This window comes from Magnolia sinica, chromosome 1, assembly GCF_029962835.1.
Source record: "Magnolia sinica isolate HGM2019 chromosome 1, MsV1, whole genome shotgun sequence".
Taxonomy (NCBI): Eukaryota; Viridiplantae; Streptophyta; class Magnoliopsida; order Magnoliales; family Magnoliaceae; genus Magnolia; species Magnolia sinica.
Window position 1 is genome coordinate 138,310,627 of NC_080573.1, and position 19,128 is coordinate 138,329,754.

Below are 19,128 nucleotides of genomic sequence, written 5' to 3' on the forward strand. Positions count from 1 at the left end.
GGCGCTGTGAAGGTGTTCTCCATGATTTTCTATCTTCTATATTTCAATTTTCCAGAAATTAATTAAAAATTTTCAGACATTACCCCAAAATGGTAGGTTTGATAATAATCCAGAACCCAAACAGGAAGCAGCACTGTTTTTTTTTTGGAAGGCATGCAGGAAGCAGCACTTGTAGCTTCTGCACTGCATGACCACAAAGCAATGGTAGAAACGTGATTGGGACCAGACCCATGCATTCGAATCGGCATTTCACTTAAAAATACTATACAGCATCTGCACGAACCAATTTCCACTTCCCTTGCAATGTGCTGCGGGTGCTCCCAATTCAAGCCAAGCTGTCTGATCAACCCCCACAATGGAGATCCTTCCACATAGTAACTCTCCATTTTCGTCTGTTGACTTGGAGCTCAGACCCTGTATTTGCATTCAGACATCACCCATTTATCTTTCCTGAAGCTGGCTTTGTAGAAGGAAATAACAAGGTTGCAGTTGCTTCTTAGGCTTTTACATGTCATGCTGTATCTTAGAAGATTGCTGCTGGTTTTTGTCAGAATATCTTGTCACTTGAGCTGCATTCTTCAATATCGCCACAGGACTGATGCCTTTGAGAAACCATAACCAAGGAAGATTGCTATAGCCAAACATTCAGAAACCGTTGGCTTGAGAGACTAGTTTACTGAATTACAACTTGATAATGCAGGACGACCCAACCAATCAAACACAACAAGAAAGGTGGGCCATGTTTCTGGAGAGAGGAAATGAATCTGAGGCATCCCGTTGCCAGTTGGGTCACCCACCCAAACTGACGCGGATTCCCTGCGAAAGCCTTTCGCAGGAAGTTCCTGCGCTGGGGACTCAGATGGGGCCCACTGTGATGTTTGTGAGAAATCCTCCCCTTCCATTAGTTTTGTGAGCTCAATTCAGTACATTATGCCAAAAATGAGCCGTATCTAAATCTCAAGTGGTCCATGCTAAAGGAAAATGTGGTTAGGAAAATTCCTGCCGTTGAAATCCACCTGGGTTCGACAGTGATGTTTACATGCCATCCATACCGTTAATAACTTCATTCCTACTGGGATGAACTGAAATCACAAATATTAACATTGTTTAAAACTTCTGTGGCCCACGAATATTTCAACTGTGGACATTTAATTATCAAGTTTTTGGCCCACTTGAGCTCTGGAAACGGTTCATTTTTGGCATCATGTCTTAAAATAAACTCAAAAAATGGATGGACGGGTAGGATTTCTCACAAACATCACAGTGAGCCCCACCTTGGTTCCCAGCGCAGGAACTTCCTGCGAAAGTCAGTTGGGTCACCCACCCCGAAATGATGGGAGCCACCTATGCATTGAATAAGGAGTCCAAATAAGAATAGGTGGGCCACATTTCTTCAACCAATAGGAGTTTGAAGAAATCTCTTTTAGTAGCCCGACTCTTATCAAAAGAACCTCTAAAACAAATGACAAAGAAATCTTTGGAAGGGGTAAAAAGAAAAGAAAAGAAAATGACAGTTGACTATTTGAACATTTGTTTGAAGGGTAGAAATTTCACTGTTGATCCACCAAAGAAGTACCCTACTTGGCGATATTTATGAAAGACAAACCCTTCGTAGAAAATACCCCACTCCATAATTCCAGATTGTTCATCCGATGTATAATACATATTGCGTGTCAAATGCCAAAACTCAATCCAGGAAACGACCAATGAAAACAATGCAGATGCCCTCAACAAAGGAAAGCATAGGGACTTGAAAAAGACTTGTAGTAAGCAATTTGACAGCAAAGTTGATGGAAATCAGTATATAGGTATACTATCGTGATTTTTTTCTTTACTTTATTTCTAAGAGAAATTTAATCCTCATTGGCAGGGGAAGAACCAAAAAAAAACAAACCTTGGTTCCAGCTATGATTGTACCATTGAGTGGATGTGCAGCACAAGCAGTAACACCTTTAGATAACGGAATGAATTTGTTAAGCACTCTTTGATTCTCTTCCTCAGAAATGCTCTTAGTTTCCTCGCTGAAGAAACAAAGAGAACAATCAACATGGAAAAAAAAATTCCAAGTTAACAACAACACTGTTCAAAGATATTTACATATTACAAAAAGGCTTTCACACAAACGCACAGATGCCCAAAAAAATTTAAAACCTTAAAATAAAAAATAAAAAATAAAAACTGTACCCTCGTAAAAATTAAATTTCTCAACTCAAATATTCAGAAACAATAAATTGTACTATCTTCCACAACTAAAAGAAAACTGATCACCTACAGCCAGCTATATGCTAGCTTAGCATGCAGCTCCATCTTTCCTGCTAATGAGTCACCTGTGGGACATTCAAGCATGCAAATGGTAGGCCCCATCATGAAAGTCACCTGAAGCAAAAATCAGTTGATCCACTCATCAAGCAGGTCACACCATCAAAACAGATAGATAAGCGATGTTCTGACTCAATATACAGGTGTGGCCCATCTAATGGGTGGATCGTCCTGATTTTCAAAATGTGATACTCATGGTGGGATCAATTGCTTGTATAACTTCATAATTGTAGATAACTAGATTTGGATATTGCTCACTTGAAATCCACATGGCATGCTGAGGTGGAGTCTGGGTAGAAGTCTAGCAGATGAATCCCATCATCAGATGAAGACCCAACTGCATATATCTGCACAAGAAGACAAGACATTACAAGATATTTTTGCTATAACTGAATCCCATGGTTAATTATTGCTATAGTTCTAAGAAAACCACAAACACATAAGGTCATGGCTTGCTGAGTGTAGCTCTAATCACAATATTCATATACATGCGTAGGTTGCTAACTTTGGTCATTCATCATTTGTGCACAAAAATAAATAGACAAATAACTTCCTTTTGGCATGCTACAGTATTGTTGTAAAAATCAACAAAACCTTCATTTAAGCTAATGCAAAACATACTTATATTTGGAACTTTATAAGCTCATAACCTTGAAAGAATGATACTCAGAGAGCAATAAAAGACTGGTGCCAGGCCTCACAATGACCTCAAATTATGTCACAACTTTCTGCTGTGTCAAACATAGTAAGGACCTACAGTCCGGCAAAAGCAAAGATAATAAACCTAATTCTAGTCATACTGATTCTGATGCTTAAGGTTCGGTTGGTATCTGTAGAAGGACCAGTGCTCGAAATATCGGTATCGCAATAAATTTCATTGGCCGAGGATACGGAAACAATGTCGATATCACCAATAATATTGCCGATAACCGGTAGTGCGGGAAACATGGGGAAAATGGTGGAATTTCTCAGTGAAACTTCAGGAGATGCTAAAATACACGTAGTTGTTTATTTAGGAATAAAAATTACAAAAAGAATGCATACATAATAAGTTTCCATTTAATGGGGGACCTAAAAGCATGTGTAGTCGTAAGAAATCAGTCCAACCATCCCATCCGTCCCATCTATCCATCCAAACATCCATCAGTATTTCAGAATATCGACAACACATGACATTTCACCAAGAAATCGTCAACAACTGGAAAGAAAATAGAAGATTGTGGTCTCGATATTGCCCATATTGCAATAATGATAATAGCACGATATTATTGACATTATTGCTGACAAATTGAACACCGCACGCAACCATGCACCCATGAAGAAAAAAAATTGAAATGAAAAATAAAATAAAATAAAATAAAAATAGATTTTTAGCGATATTGATACACTGGCAATATTATCAAAATATCGCCGATACACTGGCGATGCAAGCAACACCTGGAATTTACACAGTAAAAAATATTGGCGATACATTGGCAATACAAGTGACACCTAGAATTTGCACGGTCAAAATTATTGGCGATATCGATGCATTGGCGATACTTAGCAATACATAACCCATACCTGGAATTTCTTATACTACCAATGTTATCAGTATCACTACCGCTGTTATCAATATCACTGAGCTGGAGATAGGGATAATATCTAGGATATTTCGATGATATCAAAGATACTTCAAACGATGAGAGGGATTAGCAGTAGAGGTGGCAGATGAGTTTATGCCAAAATGAAGGTCCTTTCTAACAAAGGTTTCAATGTGAGCTCTAAGGGCAATGGACACCAATGGGTATTAAAGGGGGAAACACGACAGTTCAATAACTAAATTAGAAATAAAAATCAGGTAAAATTATCGGATTGAATCCTACCGAACAAGTTCCTAACCATGCTGGTTTTCGCAAGTGCAAAGAATTGGTTGACATGTCTTTGCCGTGCCTAATTCCCACAAATCAAAGAGAAGAAAAGGTTAATGGGAGAGGACAGATAATTGGCCTGACCTCTAAAATATCATGTCATATGAAAGTACATAGATCAACTTCACTTACAACCAAGCAGGGGGTGGGCAGTGCATGTGTGTCACTTGAAAATTATAAATATTCAGAACTCCAGACCTACACAAACAATGTAGATAGAATATGAATTAAAGATCAAACAGATGTGTCAAAGGAATCATACTTGGATTTATATACAATCTTGTGAAAAACTCAAAAAAAATGGAAGTATCATGAATGGCTTGAATCACTACAATAATCAGATAGCTATGATTTGTGGCACTTCAAAACTGCAGTAAGACTCATACATATCATGAAAAATCAAACCTGATTTTGATCAGTGTGCAAAAGATCAGAGTGCATAATAAAGGCAATGACATTCAAATCAACACTGCAAATTAGGAAACGTTGACACTTGACGCCCCATCTCAAAATTTGTGAGAAGACCCAAGGTTAGATATTGCTCATGTTGCAAGTAATTTCACTGGCTCTTCTATTACAACCAAGCTATGTAAAACAACATACAGCAAACAACAAATTTTCAAGATGATCGTATAAGATTTGCTCAATCAGAATCTGATCCATGCACATGCATTATATATGAGGAAGAAAGATTCGTAACTGATTATCTAACAATTAAAAACTGATTATCTTATGGAATATGAAAAGCCTGAAGGAATATGACGTCAAAAGTTAGTTTGTCGATGTCATCTCCGACAAAAGACTCTCATAACCTCACGTGTTTGATCTTCACAATTCCAAGCACTAACCACAGGCTACATCAGAAGAACCATGCACTGCATAACAGGCATAAATCGAAAAAACCACCAATGCACCAGCCATACAATCTTTTCAACATAGTAGATATTTGGAAATTTTAACTTCTAGCTGACCCAAATTAATTGGGATAAGGTTTAGATGATGATGAGATACTTGGAAATTTTAAAGAGGGTGAAGTAACCAAAAATAAATAAATTCCATTTATTCAACCTTTGAACTCAGTTCTTTGATAACATGGGAATAAATGGGAGATGCCTACTTTGAAGAGGTTAAGTCCTCAGGCAACATTTTCAATCACTGACATCTTGTCAGTTCCTCCAAAATGCCAAAGCATAACGGAAAATGATTGAAATTAAGGTATTAGATGAGTTAAACTTTAGAGGAGTACAGAGAACAATTTTCAACTAAGATGGTGACAACTAACTAATTTGTTCACAGAATTGGTCGCCAGGCCTGACATTGCACTTGTCACATACAGGAGCCACTGATATGCAACTAAGATGGTGACAACTGCTAAAACATTTACAAGAACTGCAGCAGCTGCAGAAGGAAACAGTGAAAAAAGCATAAATGAGCTCCTGTATGTGACATTGCACTTGTCACATACAGGAGCCACTGATTTGCAACTAAGATGGTGACAACTGCTAAAACATTTACAAGAAGTGCAGCAGCTGCAGAAGGAAACAGTGAAAAAAGCATAAATGGGCTAATTATATGATCGATCACGAGATTCTGAAGCGGAAGCGACATTATCTGCAGAAGTTTCATTCAATAATTAGTCCCAATTATTAACTTACTAGCTCTCCCAGATGACAATCATCTATACTCGTATGTCAATGTTACTGTGATATAGACATCATGATGCATATCCGAATTTGTGTTAAGGACATGGGGGTTGGATTTGAACCATGGTATGGGAAGGTGATTATGGAATGGAAACAAGGTTCAGGTAAACAAAATTTGCCCCCCCAACATAGTATTTGCGACAAAATTTCTCCCCAAAACCTATGAACCTAAAAGGGGAGTTTCTGGCCAAGTTTACAAACCAATGTGCATGTAAGACACAGAAGAGAGTATATGAACATGTAGGGAGCAGCCACAAGACATCTATACATATAAGAGTAAATGATACATACCCAATATGAGCACCGAGTTGAAGCTAAACAATTCATGTAAGAAAGCCCTTGAACCCGATCCAGTCAAACATTACAGCAATGGTTTATTGCTCTGATGGGGTATATTTGAAGGCAAAAGTCATGCCCTTGATGATTGCAACTTGCAATCTCAAGCTCACAGGATGCCATTTGCAAATGTAGGAGCAGAACGAAGCTTGCAGGGAAGCACTGTGTGCATAGGAACTGCAAGGGATTGCATAGGGTAACTATGGTGGAGAGGCATCTGGATCCTATTATTAGGTTTGCATTAGTCTCCCTCAGGTAATTAACTACCATAAGGGGTGTACCATCAGACTCTCTCATCAAATAACATATCCACAGCACAATAGTGAAATTTGTGGCCTTTTTCATATCAATTTTACAGCACATGCAGAGGGACATTACTAACTTGGTAGATATCCCATACGGCATGTTTGTCTGAAAAGCATGCACCGCTCACCGACCAACAACCAATAGTTCCCGCTTACTATCAGTTCTGAAGTCAAACAAGTAGAAGGCCAAATATCAGCCTCCCACTTATCTTTAGTATAGAGTTAGTCATGCCAGAACGCTGTCAATATTAGCATGTTGAATTTCAGAATGTATAGAATGCACCTAATGAAATGGGATATAGTTAAACATGATAGCCAAAGCACGTATCTCAAGGCCAGCATCAGCAATCGTGCCATATCTGTGATTATCCAGAAAACATTTAATAACAAGCAAAGATGCTGTGAATAGAGAGAAAATTGAATTATCTCCTCAACCTACCAACCATCGTCAAGATGGAATGCCAACTGATATGGACAAGATGGATCAAGGTCAATTGAGTGTATTTCCTTTGAGTAAATATCAGACTGTGCCTGCAAGATATCAAGAAACATTTGGTACAACTAAAGTTTTGGTAACATGTAATTTGCAAAGCTTACTCTTTTTTTTTCTGAATTATTTTATTTCATTTCGTTTGGTAGACTAAAAACATTCAGTAAGTGCTTTTCCAGGTTCAGCTAATAAAAAAAAGGAAACAAGGAAGAGAATCAAAGAAAATTGCCTAACCAAAAGAATTGCAAAGATGTGTGTAACTGATGTTGCTATAAACATTGATCAGAAATAGATTCAGTTACAATGCTGTAGAACTAAATAGAATAAACCAATCTGTAAAGAAAGTGTAAAGCAACCAGTGAAAGGGCAAACATTTTCTGTCACCATATGTTGAAATTTCTGTAATTATGTTGCACCCTATTTTCAGAACAGAACCTTTGTTAACAAAAGTAGAGCCTCCAAGCTTGAAATGAATATTTATGAATATTTTTATGTTTCTTGGGATAAGAGAAATGTTACTGCTGCTAGAGTTTGATTATTAGAATGACAAAAATAACTTTCAACCACGTGAAATATTTTCTAGTGGGGCTGCATGACCAGCTCAAGAGCATGGGTGCTAAAAAGTAATTATCAACAAAACAAAGAGGTCCCAGAGCACAGGAAATCTCTATGGCTGCATTTGTAAACTAGTGTGAGGAGAAATGAATTGTGCAAGAATAATTCAAAAATGGATGAGACAAGCTTCAGGGTTTTGTAAACAAAACTTTACTAATCCAGTAGCATAAATTACTTGCTAAGTACTGATTTTCTTCCTTTTTAGTGGTTATTTACAAAGCATTGCTACTGACGGCAACAGCCCAAAGCCAACCCAAGAACCAAGAATAGGCCATGCCCATAACTTGCATGCAAGCCCAAGTGCCTAGGGACCGTTAGATATTTAAGTCATTAAAAGAGGGTGACTAAGAAGGCGAAATGCATAGGAACTTTTGAATGTGGTTTTCAAACAACAAAGTTGCATTGGAATTAATCTAGTTTCCCAGGAAGATGAATCAATTAGGTAGTAAATATAAAGTAGCAGATTTCCTAAATTGACCATTAGCTTCTTTAGCAAGTTTTCTCTTCTATAAAAAGCCATGTACTAGTTCTCTTTTGAGCATGAATGGATGAAACAAAATTTTCCAGCACTTACTTCCTTGCTAATGTGAGTCCATCAACCCCCTTCAGAGGTCCGATGTATGTAATTGATTGGTGTGACTCCAATCTTGAATTCATCTAAGTTGACTCATCCAATTATCATTCTTTCTACTTCTCTTTCTCATTATCGACCACCACAAAAATCTCTCCACTCTTATTCGACTAATTCTAGGCCTCATATAACCCAAAACCTAAAATTTCAACTCACCTGTTAAATCTTTTCCTGCATTGGCTACAGAACAATCTCATGTGTTCCTTTGTTGGTTCATTTGGTTAAGCAGCAATCCGATTTTTGGTTGGGTGCCTGAATTAGGAGAATACATCTTTATGACTGATTATTTGGTATTATTTTTCCTTAACCATTTATCACAAAGCTTTACAGAGTACCACCACATCACCATACCCAGCCAAAAAGCAAGTCCCAAATTTCATGGACAAAACAAAATCAGAATATTGTTTTAATGGACATGGAATTGTTTTAATCAATTTGGATGTATCTTTTCACATATACATGCCCAAAGTCTTAGAATTAAAATGAGATGTGAATGCAAAGAGACTACAAACAACTTTGAAGTGCTTGCATGAAGATATTTAACATATTACCATAAGATGTGGATGTCAAATACAGGAATCAATACAAAAATATAAATCAAATAGCTGAATAAATTGTGATTAGTTTTGCATACCTTCAAGGATGTGATTTTCTCTAGCATCTGTGCTAGCTTCACAGATGTTACAGGTGGATAATATACCTGGTCCAAAAGCCCAACCGACATAAATACAATGAATGACTGAAACTGTAAACTAGATTCAAATAGGCAATTTGACATATATATGATCATAACTTAGGTTCTTGGATTGTAGATGTTACCAATTCATCTTCAAGGTTCATATTGGTTGACAGTTGACACATTATCCTGCCGGTTCGATTTAAAGAAAATATGGCAAGTTTAGTTTCTCTTTTGTGTGCACAAATTCACTTCGTATTTTCCCCTTCCTATGGATTCTTCTAACTCTTTTTTTTTTTTTTTTTTTGGCACAGACCCAAGAAATATCTATTGACTCGAAGAGTAACTGACCAAGACCCTTTGACTTAGAGATTCATTGAGCATGACTTGACCACTAAATATTTAAATCATGAATGTTATTAATCCCTTTCAATGAATTCCTAGACACTAAATGTGTTTAATTTCACTAAATTACAAGTGCATTCACTTGTTACACATGAGTTGGTAGAGGTTTCTAGGCATCCTGGACTCTTAGGCTCTTGGAATAATAACGTCATTGCCATGTTCACATTGTCATGAACATAGAACAAAGCCACTTTTTGCAAGCACATAATTGGATGTTGAAGAAAACATATATGTCCATTCTTGTATACCTCTTTGTGACTTTGAAAAGCAATAGATGTTCTCCCGCCACGAAGATCCCAGGCATAGATGATCCCTTGTTTACTTGCTCCATAAACTATCTACGAATCAAGAAGTAGTGAGGTTTTTTTTTAAATTTATATACAAGATAATATACAAATGTCGAGAGGAAAGTGCAAGAGTTAGATGCTTCATTAAATTATAACTTCAGGCGTCCTGCAAAACAACTAAAAATATTTAAAAGAACAATGGAGATATGCAGTAGGTGACCCCTTGCATATTTCTATTAATTAATTGTATGTTATTATTTTCCAAAGAAATTAGTTCGTTAACAAAATAATAAAATTTTGAAAAAGAAAATAACAAAATTTACTGATTACAATATAACAAATATGTAATGGGGAGACCATTATACATATGCATTATTAAAAATATTAATTATTTGAAAATATTTAATTAAACAAATTATTTTTTAAATACGAAAATTTGAAAAACCATATTAATTGTTATTTCCAATGCCTGTAGTCTTCTCTTGTTCTACTAGTCTAAAATGTCGGGAGATGGCAATCTGCCATCGGTTGGCAACATGGAAAGTGGATTGGGGGGGAAACAGATGCAGGTCCATGACTCCATGTAACTATCACAATCATATTTGCTGTGGAGTGACGGGATTGAAGGAGCATTGCAGGAGGTGATTTGAATGATATTAACTCAGTTATATAATGACATCAGTTATATTCAAGAGCGGATGGTATTGTCCCCTAAGCAATGGGAAAACTAGTGTGCATAGTTTTTTTTTCTTTTTCTTTTCTTTTCTTTTCTGTTCTTTTCTTTCTTTCATTCTTTTTTTTTTTTTTTGGTAATGTTTTAAGTGAATAATCATGTGACTATGAACATCTCCTGAAGTTTCACTAAAATATTCAACCATTTTCTCAGTTTTCCCAATTTTCCACAAATTACGGTATATTATCCAATGCATGCAATATTTCGCAATGTTTCCTACAAAATTTCTATATTCCAAGGGTGCAATACAGTGTGGTACTGAGACTTTGACCACTGGGTCTTCTTTTCATCCACTTTCCAGGCCTTTCAACCCAAATCAATGTTCCCCTCCTTACTGGAGCCACCTCATATCTTTGTTGCACATACAAAACCATCTCAAGATGCTCTCTATCATTTTATCTCCTAATGTGCCAACTCCTATGCTGCTTTGGATAAGCACATTCTTAATTATAATCCTCTTGATCGGGAGACATCCATCTCTACAACACAATAAATAAATATTACTCAGATTGGGTAAGATAGAAAATGTTAAGCACTGTTCTTCAAACTTTTTTTTATATAATTTTTATGATGCCTACTCATGATAAAGAATAAGCTCGTCTGATGAAGCCTAGGAGAAGTTCCAAAAGGAGATAAAATGATGAAGAGCAAATTTAGATAGTTCAGTCACCGTAAGGGCAGCATGAAACTAAAACACTACTAACCCCATCACCATTGCACATGGCAAAGTTCACACGTCCGAGTAAAAGAAGGTTACAGTATACACTACTAACCCGATCTTCCACATTTAATTGGATACTATTGAGTGTGCTTCGTAAATTTGTGGTAAGCTCTAGGCATGGATGGTCACTCATCCGCCTGTCCCATACATAAATAACACCGTATAAATCCGATGCAAGCAACCTACAAAATAATCAGAGAAGTCATTTAATTATCCCAAAAGAACATGGAATTTTTATTTATTTTTAGTTTTTTTGAATGACAACATGGAAAACAAATATTTCCATTTCATTAAAAGTTAGAAAGTAAAATGTTGCTAGGTTATATGGGCAGTGCAGATGCCAATTTAGCAGTAGGTGCCAATAATGGAAGAGCATATGCATGCTTGGCAAAAACTCTTAATTGGACAGCAAGCTGATTATGTAGGTACATTTTCACTACCAAAAACAAATAGCTGATATCCAACAAGACACACCTCATTATGGTGCTGAGACACATCTATGTTAAACATGGAATACATGCATCCTGATATAGACCACTCTAGCGAGCACGTTGTTGATGGAGCTAGCCTCAAAAGGCACCGATTGGATGATTCTAACCATCCAACCTGCTATTATCAAATGTATAGTTGGAAGAAGTTCTATCAGCCAACCAAAGTCAATGGGCAAAATCAGAAAGTTAAGATTATTTAATTATGGCAATTTTAAGGCTACGCTCCATCCATAATGGGGCCGATGAATTGGATTGTCAAAATGCATGTATGCTGGCTATGATGACCTTCAGCATGCAAGTGGTTTCCGGTAGTGAAGGATGCTGCATTGACCCTTACCGAAACGGGGAGCTTAATTACTAGTTGGCATCTTAACAAAATAAGTCGATTATAATCATATTAGTGATTTTCATTACCCAAATTGTTAATACAAATCAAAACTCAATTTTTGATAGAGGGCACAATGGAAATGGATATTCACAACTTTTTAGGTGCTGAACTTTTCTAGTTTCATTCAATGGAAAACCAGTTAGTCTTGAGCTGATAATCCAATCTAAGGATGAGATACCAACCTTGACTTGTCAGATGAAATAAAAGCAATGTCAGATAAACCATTGTATACTTCAGAACCATGCACTGTGAAGGTAGGCCTTGTTTTCAGTACCTGCATTAGTGCAAAATCAAAAGGGAATCATCACAAAAGTGAGAATAAAAACGAGACTATTATGGTCAAACTACAAGGCAACCTTAATATTGAGAACTTGACAAATTAAGACGTGGGCATGGAAACTTGGTAAAAACAGATTACATAGAGGTGGAATATATTCGTTCTTCTACTGCAGTGTGTGTGTGTGTGTGTGTGTGTGTGTGTGTGTGTGTGTAAAGAACAATGACCAAATTCTAGTAGTTCACCTTATTTGATATAGAGAGTTCGCAGAAAAACATCTTAACTGATGTCTCCTGTATGGTGTAGGGAATGGAGATTCCTCTTGATTTCTCTATAGATTGGAACAGTTATTACAACACTCTTGATTTCTCTGTAGTTTGAAATAGCTTCTAGAACACTCATTTCTCTTACCATGATTGACTTACAGTAACTTTCATTGTAAGATTCGAGTACTTAACTTTCATTGTAAGATTCGAGTACTTTGTCACATGCCAATTTTTATGAGTCCCATAATGGACCAAGAAAACCTCTGAAATTCAGAAAAAAAATTCCATGGATGTTGGGCTTAAGGAATTTCCATGTGATATCTTGGCTCAATACCTCATGAAGATGGAAAGATTGAGAAGCATGTTGCCCATAGAATTCAGGCTGGATCGGAGAACCGGAGATGTGCCTCGAGAGTTTTATGTGATTGCCATTCACCACTCAAACTAAAGGGGAAATTTTATAGGATAGCTATAAGACCAGCCGTACTTTATTGGACACTGTGTTGGGCAGTATAAGGAACAACATGTTCATAGGATGAGTGTAGCTGAAATGAGGATGTTGAGCTGGATGAGTGGCAAGACGAAGAATGATAAAATTAAAAATGAATGCATTTGAGGGAACTTACTACTTAGGAGTAGCACCAATGGGTAATAAGATGGTTAAGGGAAGTAGACTTAGATGGCTTGGTCATGTGCAACAGAGACTAAGAATTGCGCCGGTTAGGAATGAGTTGGTGCAAGTTGTAGGCTCTAAAAGGGCGGGGGGCTCAAAAGACAAGGGTGGATGATCTGGAGGTAGTAAGAAAAGACTTGATGACCTATGGTCTAATTGAAGTTACGGCCTTTGATCGCATGAAGCGGCAGAACAAGATTCATGCAGCTGACCCCAATTAGTTTGGATAAGGTTTACATGCTGATGATGTATGTTGGGTTAAGGAATTTCCATGCATGATCAGTGCAGCACAAGAACAGGACAAATTCTGTGCGGAGAACTTTCCAAATGTTAGATGGAAAATATCATGATGATTGTGCCCAACCAAATAGTAAGCAGAACTTAAGAATTGACCAAGGGCGCATTTGGTCGCACCAAGTATCATGAAACGTCAGCATATTTCATGATTAATCAGTCTAATTTGGTTCAAAGTATCATGATATTTAGTGCAACTAAAAGCACCCTAATTTAAATTTACGAAGTCAAACAAGTCAATTAGTTTTCATATCATCTGTTCAAGTCAGTCATGAGCTTTAGCTATTTTTATGCATGAAAAGTGTTAGCATCTTCTGACCAGGTCTGTGAATGAGTTTCGCTCACATAACAATGAAAATGGACATGGTTTTAAGCATTGAATAGGGTAACCAACTTAATGAACTAGAGTCTAGAAGTTTGGAAAACATGAAAGTAATTCCCAAGCATCAATTGAAGAAACTGATTGGGGAAAGGGATAGAGAACAGGTTTAACAACGTCAAACTTAATGGCACAGTGGGCAAGTATCACAATTTATGAGTGTAAAATAACAGCATGACTTACTTCAACTGGTTCGGAAGAGATATAACCAATATCAAACAGAAGAATTTTGTTACTTTGCATAGAGGCGCAAGCAACCTGCAGAAGTAAACAACTAAGTAATAAGTAGGGCTTGAAATTCTAGAAATAAAACTATTTAACCATCAAGTCACACTAACATGCCTAAACCGGGCACACCTCAATCAAATCAACAAAACCAAATTTGATAGGCAATCATTCTTAAGACAAACACACATAGGACCACAGGTAATGTCCTGGTATAGATACATAAACAACACAAAAATGCATGCATATATGCAAGTATAGACAAAAGTGGGTTCCCACTAGGGTGAGAAATAGACCAGCCCTGGGTTGGTTTGGGCCCAAAATTTGAACTGGTTGGGCCGGGCCTAAACAAAATTTTGATTTCGATCAGCCCAGTATACTCATTTGCCACCCTAGTTCCCATGACCAATCTTAAGCTAAAGACGAGGTCACGAGAGCACATACACTGATACACATGTACACAGATGTACAAATGTATATGTATGATGCAAGCATGCACATGTACAAGCATGTGCCTGTTCACAATCGGCTCAGCCAGAAAAATTGGCTATTAATATGAATTAATAAATCCAAGTGAAATTGGCTTCTACATTATCGTCCACACATAAGGTTAGCTGGCAATAAATACGATGACTAAATGTTGGCTCTTGTTGAGAGGTAAACCTTGAATGTGAAAACTTGCTTGCATTCAATCACAGAAGAACATAAAAATCCAGAAGAATTCATTGACTTCTTATGCCAGCATTTCCTTGTCTTGATGTTCCGAGCAAGTTATTCCATACCGGTAACGGTGGCCGTAATGGTCACCATCATTATCAATACGAGTATTGGCCGTAACGATTGAAAATTTTATTTTTCTTTAAAAATTCTGGAAAAAAAAAAAAACATCTAGAAAATCCATAATAATGTAAATATTATAAATATGTATTCATTTTTTGTTTTAAACATGTTGATGGTAGTGTAACAGTCCACTCTTTGTTGAGAGTGTTGTATCGGGTTGTCTAGTGAATTTATGAACATGAATAGGGACAGGGTGTCACAATCAAGCATTAGTATTAGATTTTTATTTTTTTTAAAGGCATCAATAATACTTCATTTTTTTTTAAATGAAAGGCCTTTTTGAAAAAAAAAAATTAAAAATTAAAAAAGGCCCTTCTTTTTTTATGACGACAGGGTGTCCCCACCCTCTTAAGGTGATACTATTCCCTGTGGATGGATGCAATCACCTGCCAGCCACGTGCATCAGGTAATCCACAGGACCTCGGAGCTTTTATTCGCTCAAATCACTTCAATATACAATTTTAATCTTAAAAACTACAGAAAGAGTGGTCGAAATCCGTTGTAAAATGATCTAGGACAGTTTTTGGAATGAGAAAATTGGAAAAAAAAAATGAGGAAAAAAAATGGATTTAAATAAATAAATAAATAAAATGATCGTTTTTCAATTGCCCCATAACGGCCTTTATGGCCACTGTAATGGATGATACGGTCCCAAAAAGTCAATTGCCCTATTTCACCCCCATATTGCGTAACATTCATGGCCGTTACCTATACGTATCAGCCTTTACAAGCATATCGTAATAGATACGGAACACCTTGGCTCCAAGCTTGCAGCATTGACACGAGGACAAGAGTTCAAGGCTGGTATTCCCCTCAGCGACAACATCTTGTCTATATTTTTAGTACTGGAATGTAGCACACATTGCACATTAAGATTGCTGTAATTGATTAACTGATATCTTTAACACTCCAATCTTTGGTTGGAGAGTTGGGTGTATGAATTTGAAAATGCAGCCCAGGAGGAGCAAAGGACCAATTGGTAGGTCCATGCTGAGGAAAAAAAATTGGAATGTGATATTCTAATTTATGCTGTTTCTAGCTGAGGAAGTTCATATATGATTTCATAGATGCACAAGTACACTGTTGAATTAAGTTAGAATCAAAATTTTCAGGAAGATCTTAGTGCCTGATAAGTTTTTGACATTGGACCCTCTACATAATAGAAATTTCTAGTTGTTTCTGTGGGGGAGAATCCTCATATTGTCATCCTAAAATATTTGAATCCAAATAAGTAGGTTAGCTGGATTCTCCCCAACATCCCATGTGGAAAACGAGGTGCTAAAAAGGCACCATTTGCTATTCCTTTCATTTTGCCTCCCACCTGAAACAAAACAGTTAGGGATTATCTTAACGGATTCAATCAGAGCCACTGCAACCCAAACAGGCCCTGAAGCAATTAAAATTGCCGCTGATTGTTATTGGTGAATTCATCAATATGAACTATGCCATGGTTTACTAATAGAAGGCAATCACCCCAGAAAATTATAACCACACCAAAAGGGCAACCTCATGTGCCCACAATACATGCATGAGGAATAGAAACAGTCAGAACCAAACCTCATCTTGATTAGCTATATTCCATCGAACAACATCTAGTTGCTGATGCGTAGTAAGGTGCACCAGGTGTTTTGTTTCGTCTTCCAATAAACCTACAAAATGTCAAGCGCATGCACTCATGTTTGAATGATATAAATGAATTACCAGGAAAAAAAAAAACAGAGTACGCAATAGCATGAAAAGACGTGGTAACAGATTCTCTAAGAATGAATCTGGTTTTAGTAGGAGCAACGTTTCCCATGAACAGCAAGACATCCACAGGAAAGTGGGGTAATAAAGCACATAGACTTAACATTGAACCATGACATGGGTCCCAATGTCTGCGTATATAGGCTAGCAGTAGAGGAGAAAGAAAACAACATATGTTTCTCTCCTAAATCAAATTCAAGAACAAAGTTGTCAAGAGGGTGAAGCAGAGTTGAAAACTGAGTACCGAGAAGAACAGAAGCATAAGGCATGTGCCGTTTGGGTATGAAATAGAAAGTAGTCTCTTCACAAAAGAAAGAAAGGGCTAACTAAATATGCATTCTTATACATGAATACCATCAATATCTCACTAAAACTGTCGAAAGCACGTCACATTCTGGGTCACCTTATTAGAATGCCTAAGAAGGCCTGGTTATAGATAAAATGACAAACTTGCAACGATAAGAATAAAGTGGTTTATTGACAAAAAAGTGACAAGCTAAAAACTTCTCAAACTGAAGGAGATAGAAAATCTAACATTAGTCCTCAAAAAGCCAAACCAGAAATAAGTACAAAATCTACCAGGATCGCTCCCACCTATTGTCATTGCAATCATTATGATTATTGTCGACAATGGATCCCTCATAGTCACTGATTTACCTTTCCCGACCTACATATCTTACTCTTCTTTTGCAAGACACTCACACTCTAATACTCGAGCATATCCTGTAGCTCTGTGAAAGGTACTAAAACCCCAAGTTGACGGCCTACACGTATGGGCAAATACAGACAGTTACTTTTGACGACCTTGTTCAACTCTTCAAGAAAGCCGATAACAATGAAAGTGAGCCACAAATATAAAATCTTTCCAACTACAAAATTGCCGGAATTACTTCAACATTTTCAGGGTCTGTTGGCTTTTCCATCTCTGAGTTGCTATAATCTGGGTTCTTTGGAAGAGAACTCCAAAAATTTGAAGACAAGGGAGTTTCAATCGCATTTTAACTGTTATCTGTGAATCCTAATCTGTATTGATACTATTTGGGCCTGTGGGTATGCCTGTACTTGTTTTGGGGATGATTTCTCCCATCTCCTTCTCCGTTGTAGTTGTTTTCTTGTTCTTGCAAGTTGCGATACTATTTGGGCCCTTTGGGGGATTGTTTGGCACATGAGCCGCTATGCTATAATGTGGGTTCTTTGGAAGAGAGGAACCGCAGAATTTTTTAAGACAAGGGAGTTTCAATCTCTTTTTTAACTGTTATCTTTGAATCCTAATCTGTATTGATACTATTTAGGCCTGTGGGTGTAATTGTAACTGTTTTGGGGATGATTTCTCCCATCTCCTTTTGTTTCTTCTTCTCCATTGTAGTTATTTTCTGTTCTTGCAATAAATTTTAGTTAAAATCAGAAAACTGATATATATAACTGATATATATATATATATATATAGAGAGAGAGAGAGAGAGTCATGCTCGCTTGCGCACCTTCTTATGTGAGCACCCGTGTCATAGGCACAAAATCCGAATGGTCCATGTGATGTGGCACCCCATGAAACCCTCAAGGCCCAACTTTCAGCCTGATCCAAAACTCAAGTGGGCCATAGCAAAGAGAGAGGCAAATCAAAGGAGGAAATTGTTTCCTTTTGCCATGGCCCACCAGAGTTCTAGATCAAGCTGAAAGTTGGGCCTTGGGGGTTTCATGGGGTGCCGCATCGCGTGGACAGTTCAGGTTTTGCGCTCACATCACATATCAAAAGGTGCTCATGAGTTCTCGTGAGAACCGGTGCGCAGCTGAGCATTTCATAGAACCTTTTCCTTATGTATGTATGTAGGGAAAAGGTTCTATGAGGTCGACCTTGTGGGAACTTCCCATCAAGTAAAGCTTTGAGGGCCCTACCATGATGTGTGTTGGACATCCACACCATGCATTTGGTGGGTCCCCTTTAGGTCACAGGATGTCCCAAATATCAGCCATATCTAAAACTCAAGTGGGATACACAATTTGAAACCATGTAAACTCATGCCTAAAACATCTAAAAGCACTTGGTGGAGCCCACCTGTGTTTCGGAATGGCCTAAAATTTGTGTGACCCCTCATCCAAGTGGTACACACACAATGGATGCTTTAGATGTCTCAACCATATCTCCGTGAATCCTGAATGGGACACTATCTTAAAAAGGATGGAAAGAAAAATGTCATCTTGGATGCTGAATGTTTTGTTCCTTGGGGGCAGGATAAACCATATAAAGGCATCCCTGTCTAGTATGCCCATTTACTACCAATCTATGTTTCACTACCCCAAATCGATCATCTCTTTTTGTGGAAGGTTACACTGAAGGTTTCCCATGCTTAAGTGGAAGGTTACACTGAAAGGGGGTGTGGGTATTAAAGATCTTGAGATTATGAACAAAGCCCTGCTCGG

The 19,128-nt window shown here is 37.4% G+C and overlaps 1 protein-coding gene across 5 annotated transcripts in view; it reads right to left on the minus strand.

Moving 5' to 3' along the window:
- The window catches only part of LOC131220554 (uncharacterized), a 30,281-nt gene continuing 11,153 nt past the window's right edge, over positions 1-19,128 (minus strand). For 2 of the 5 annotated variants that reach the window (XM_058215403.1, XM_058215414.1), the window contains 11 exons: positions 16,522-16,613; positions 14,083-14,157; positions 12,193-12,284; positions 11,184-11,313; positions 9,639-9,728; positions 8,944-9,009; positions 7,013-7,104; positions 4,362-4,427; positions 4,185-4,251; positions 2,578-2,666; positions 1,315-2,021 (listed from right to left, as the gene is read on the minus strand). In XM_058215403.1, coding sequence (XP_058071386.1) covers positions 1,832-2,021; positions 2,578-2,666; positions 4,185-4,251; positions 4,362-4,427; positions 7,013-7,104; positions 8,944-9,009; positions 9,639-9,728; positions 11,184-11,313; positions 12,193-12,284; positions 14,083-14,157; positions 16,522-16,613 — 1,049 coding nt within the window. In that variant the 3' untranslated portion in view covers positions 1,315-1,831. Of the gene's footprint in view, positions 803-1,314; positions 2,022-2,225; positions 2,667-4,184; positions 4,252-4,361; positions 4,428-7,012; positions 7,105-8,943; positions 9,010-9,638; positions 9,729-11,183; positions 11,314-12,192; positions 12,285-14,082; positions 14,158-16,521; positions 16,614-19,128 lie in introns of those variants that run through there. The other 3 variants (XR_009158689.1, XR_009158691.1, XR_009158684.1) reach the window with 3 other exon arrangements.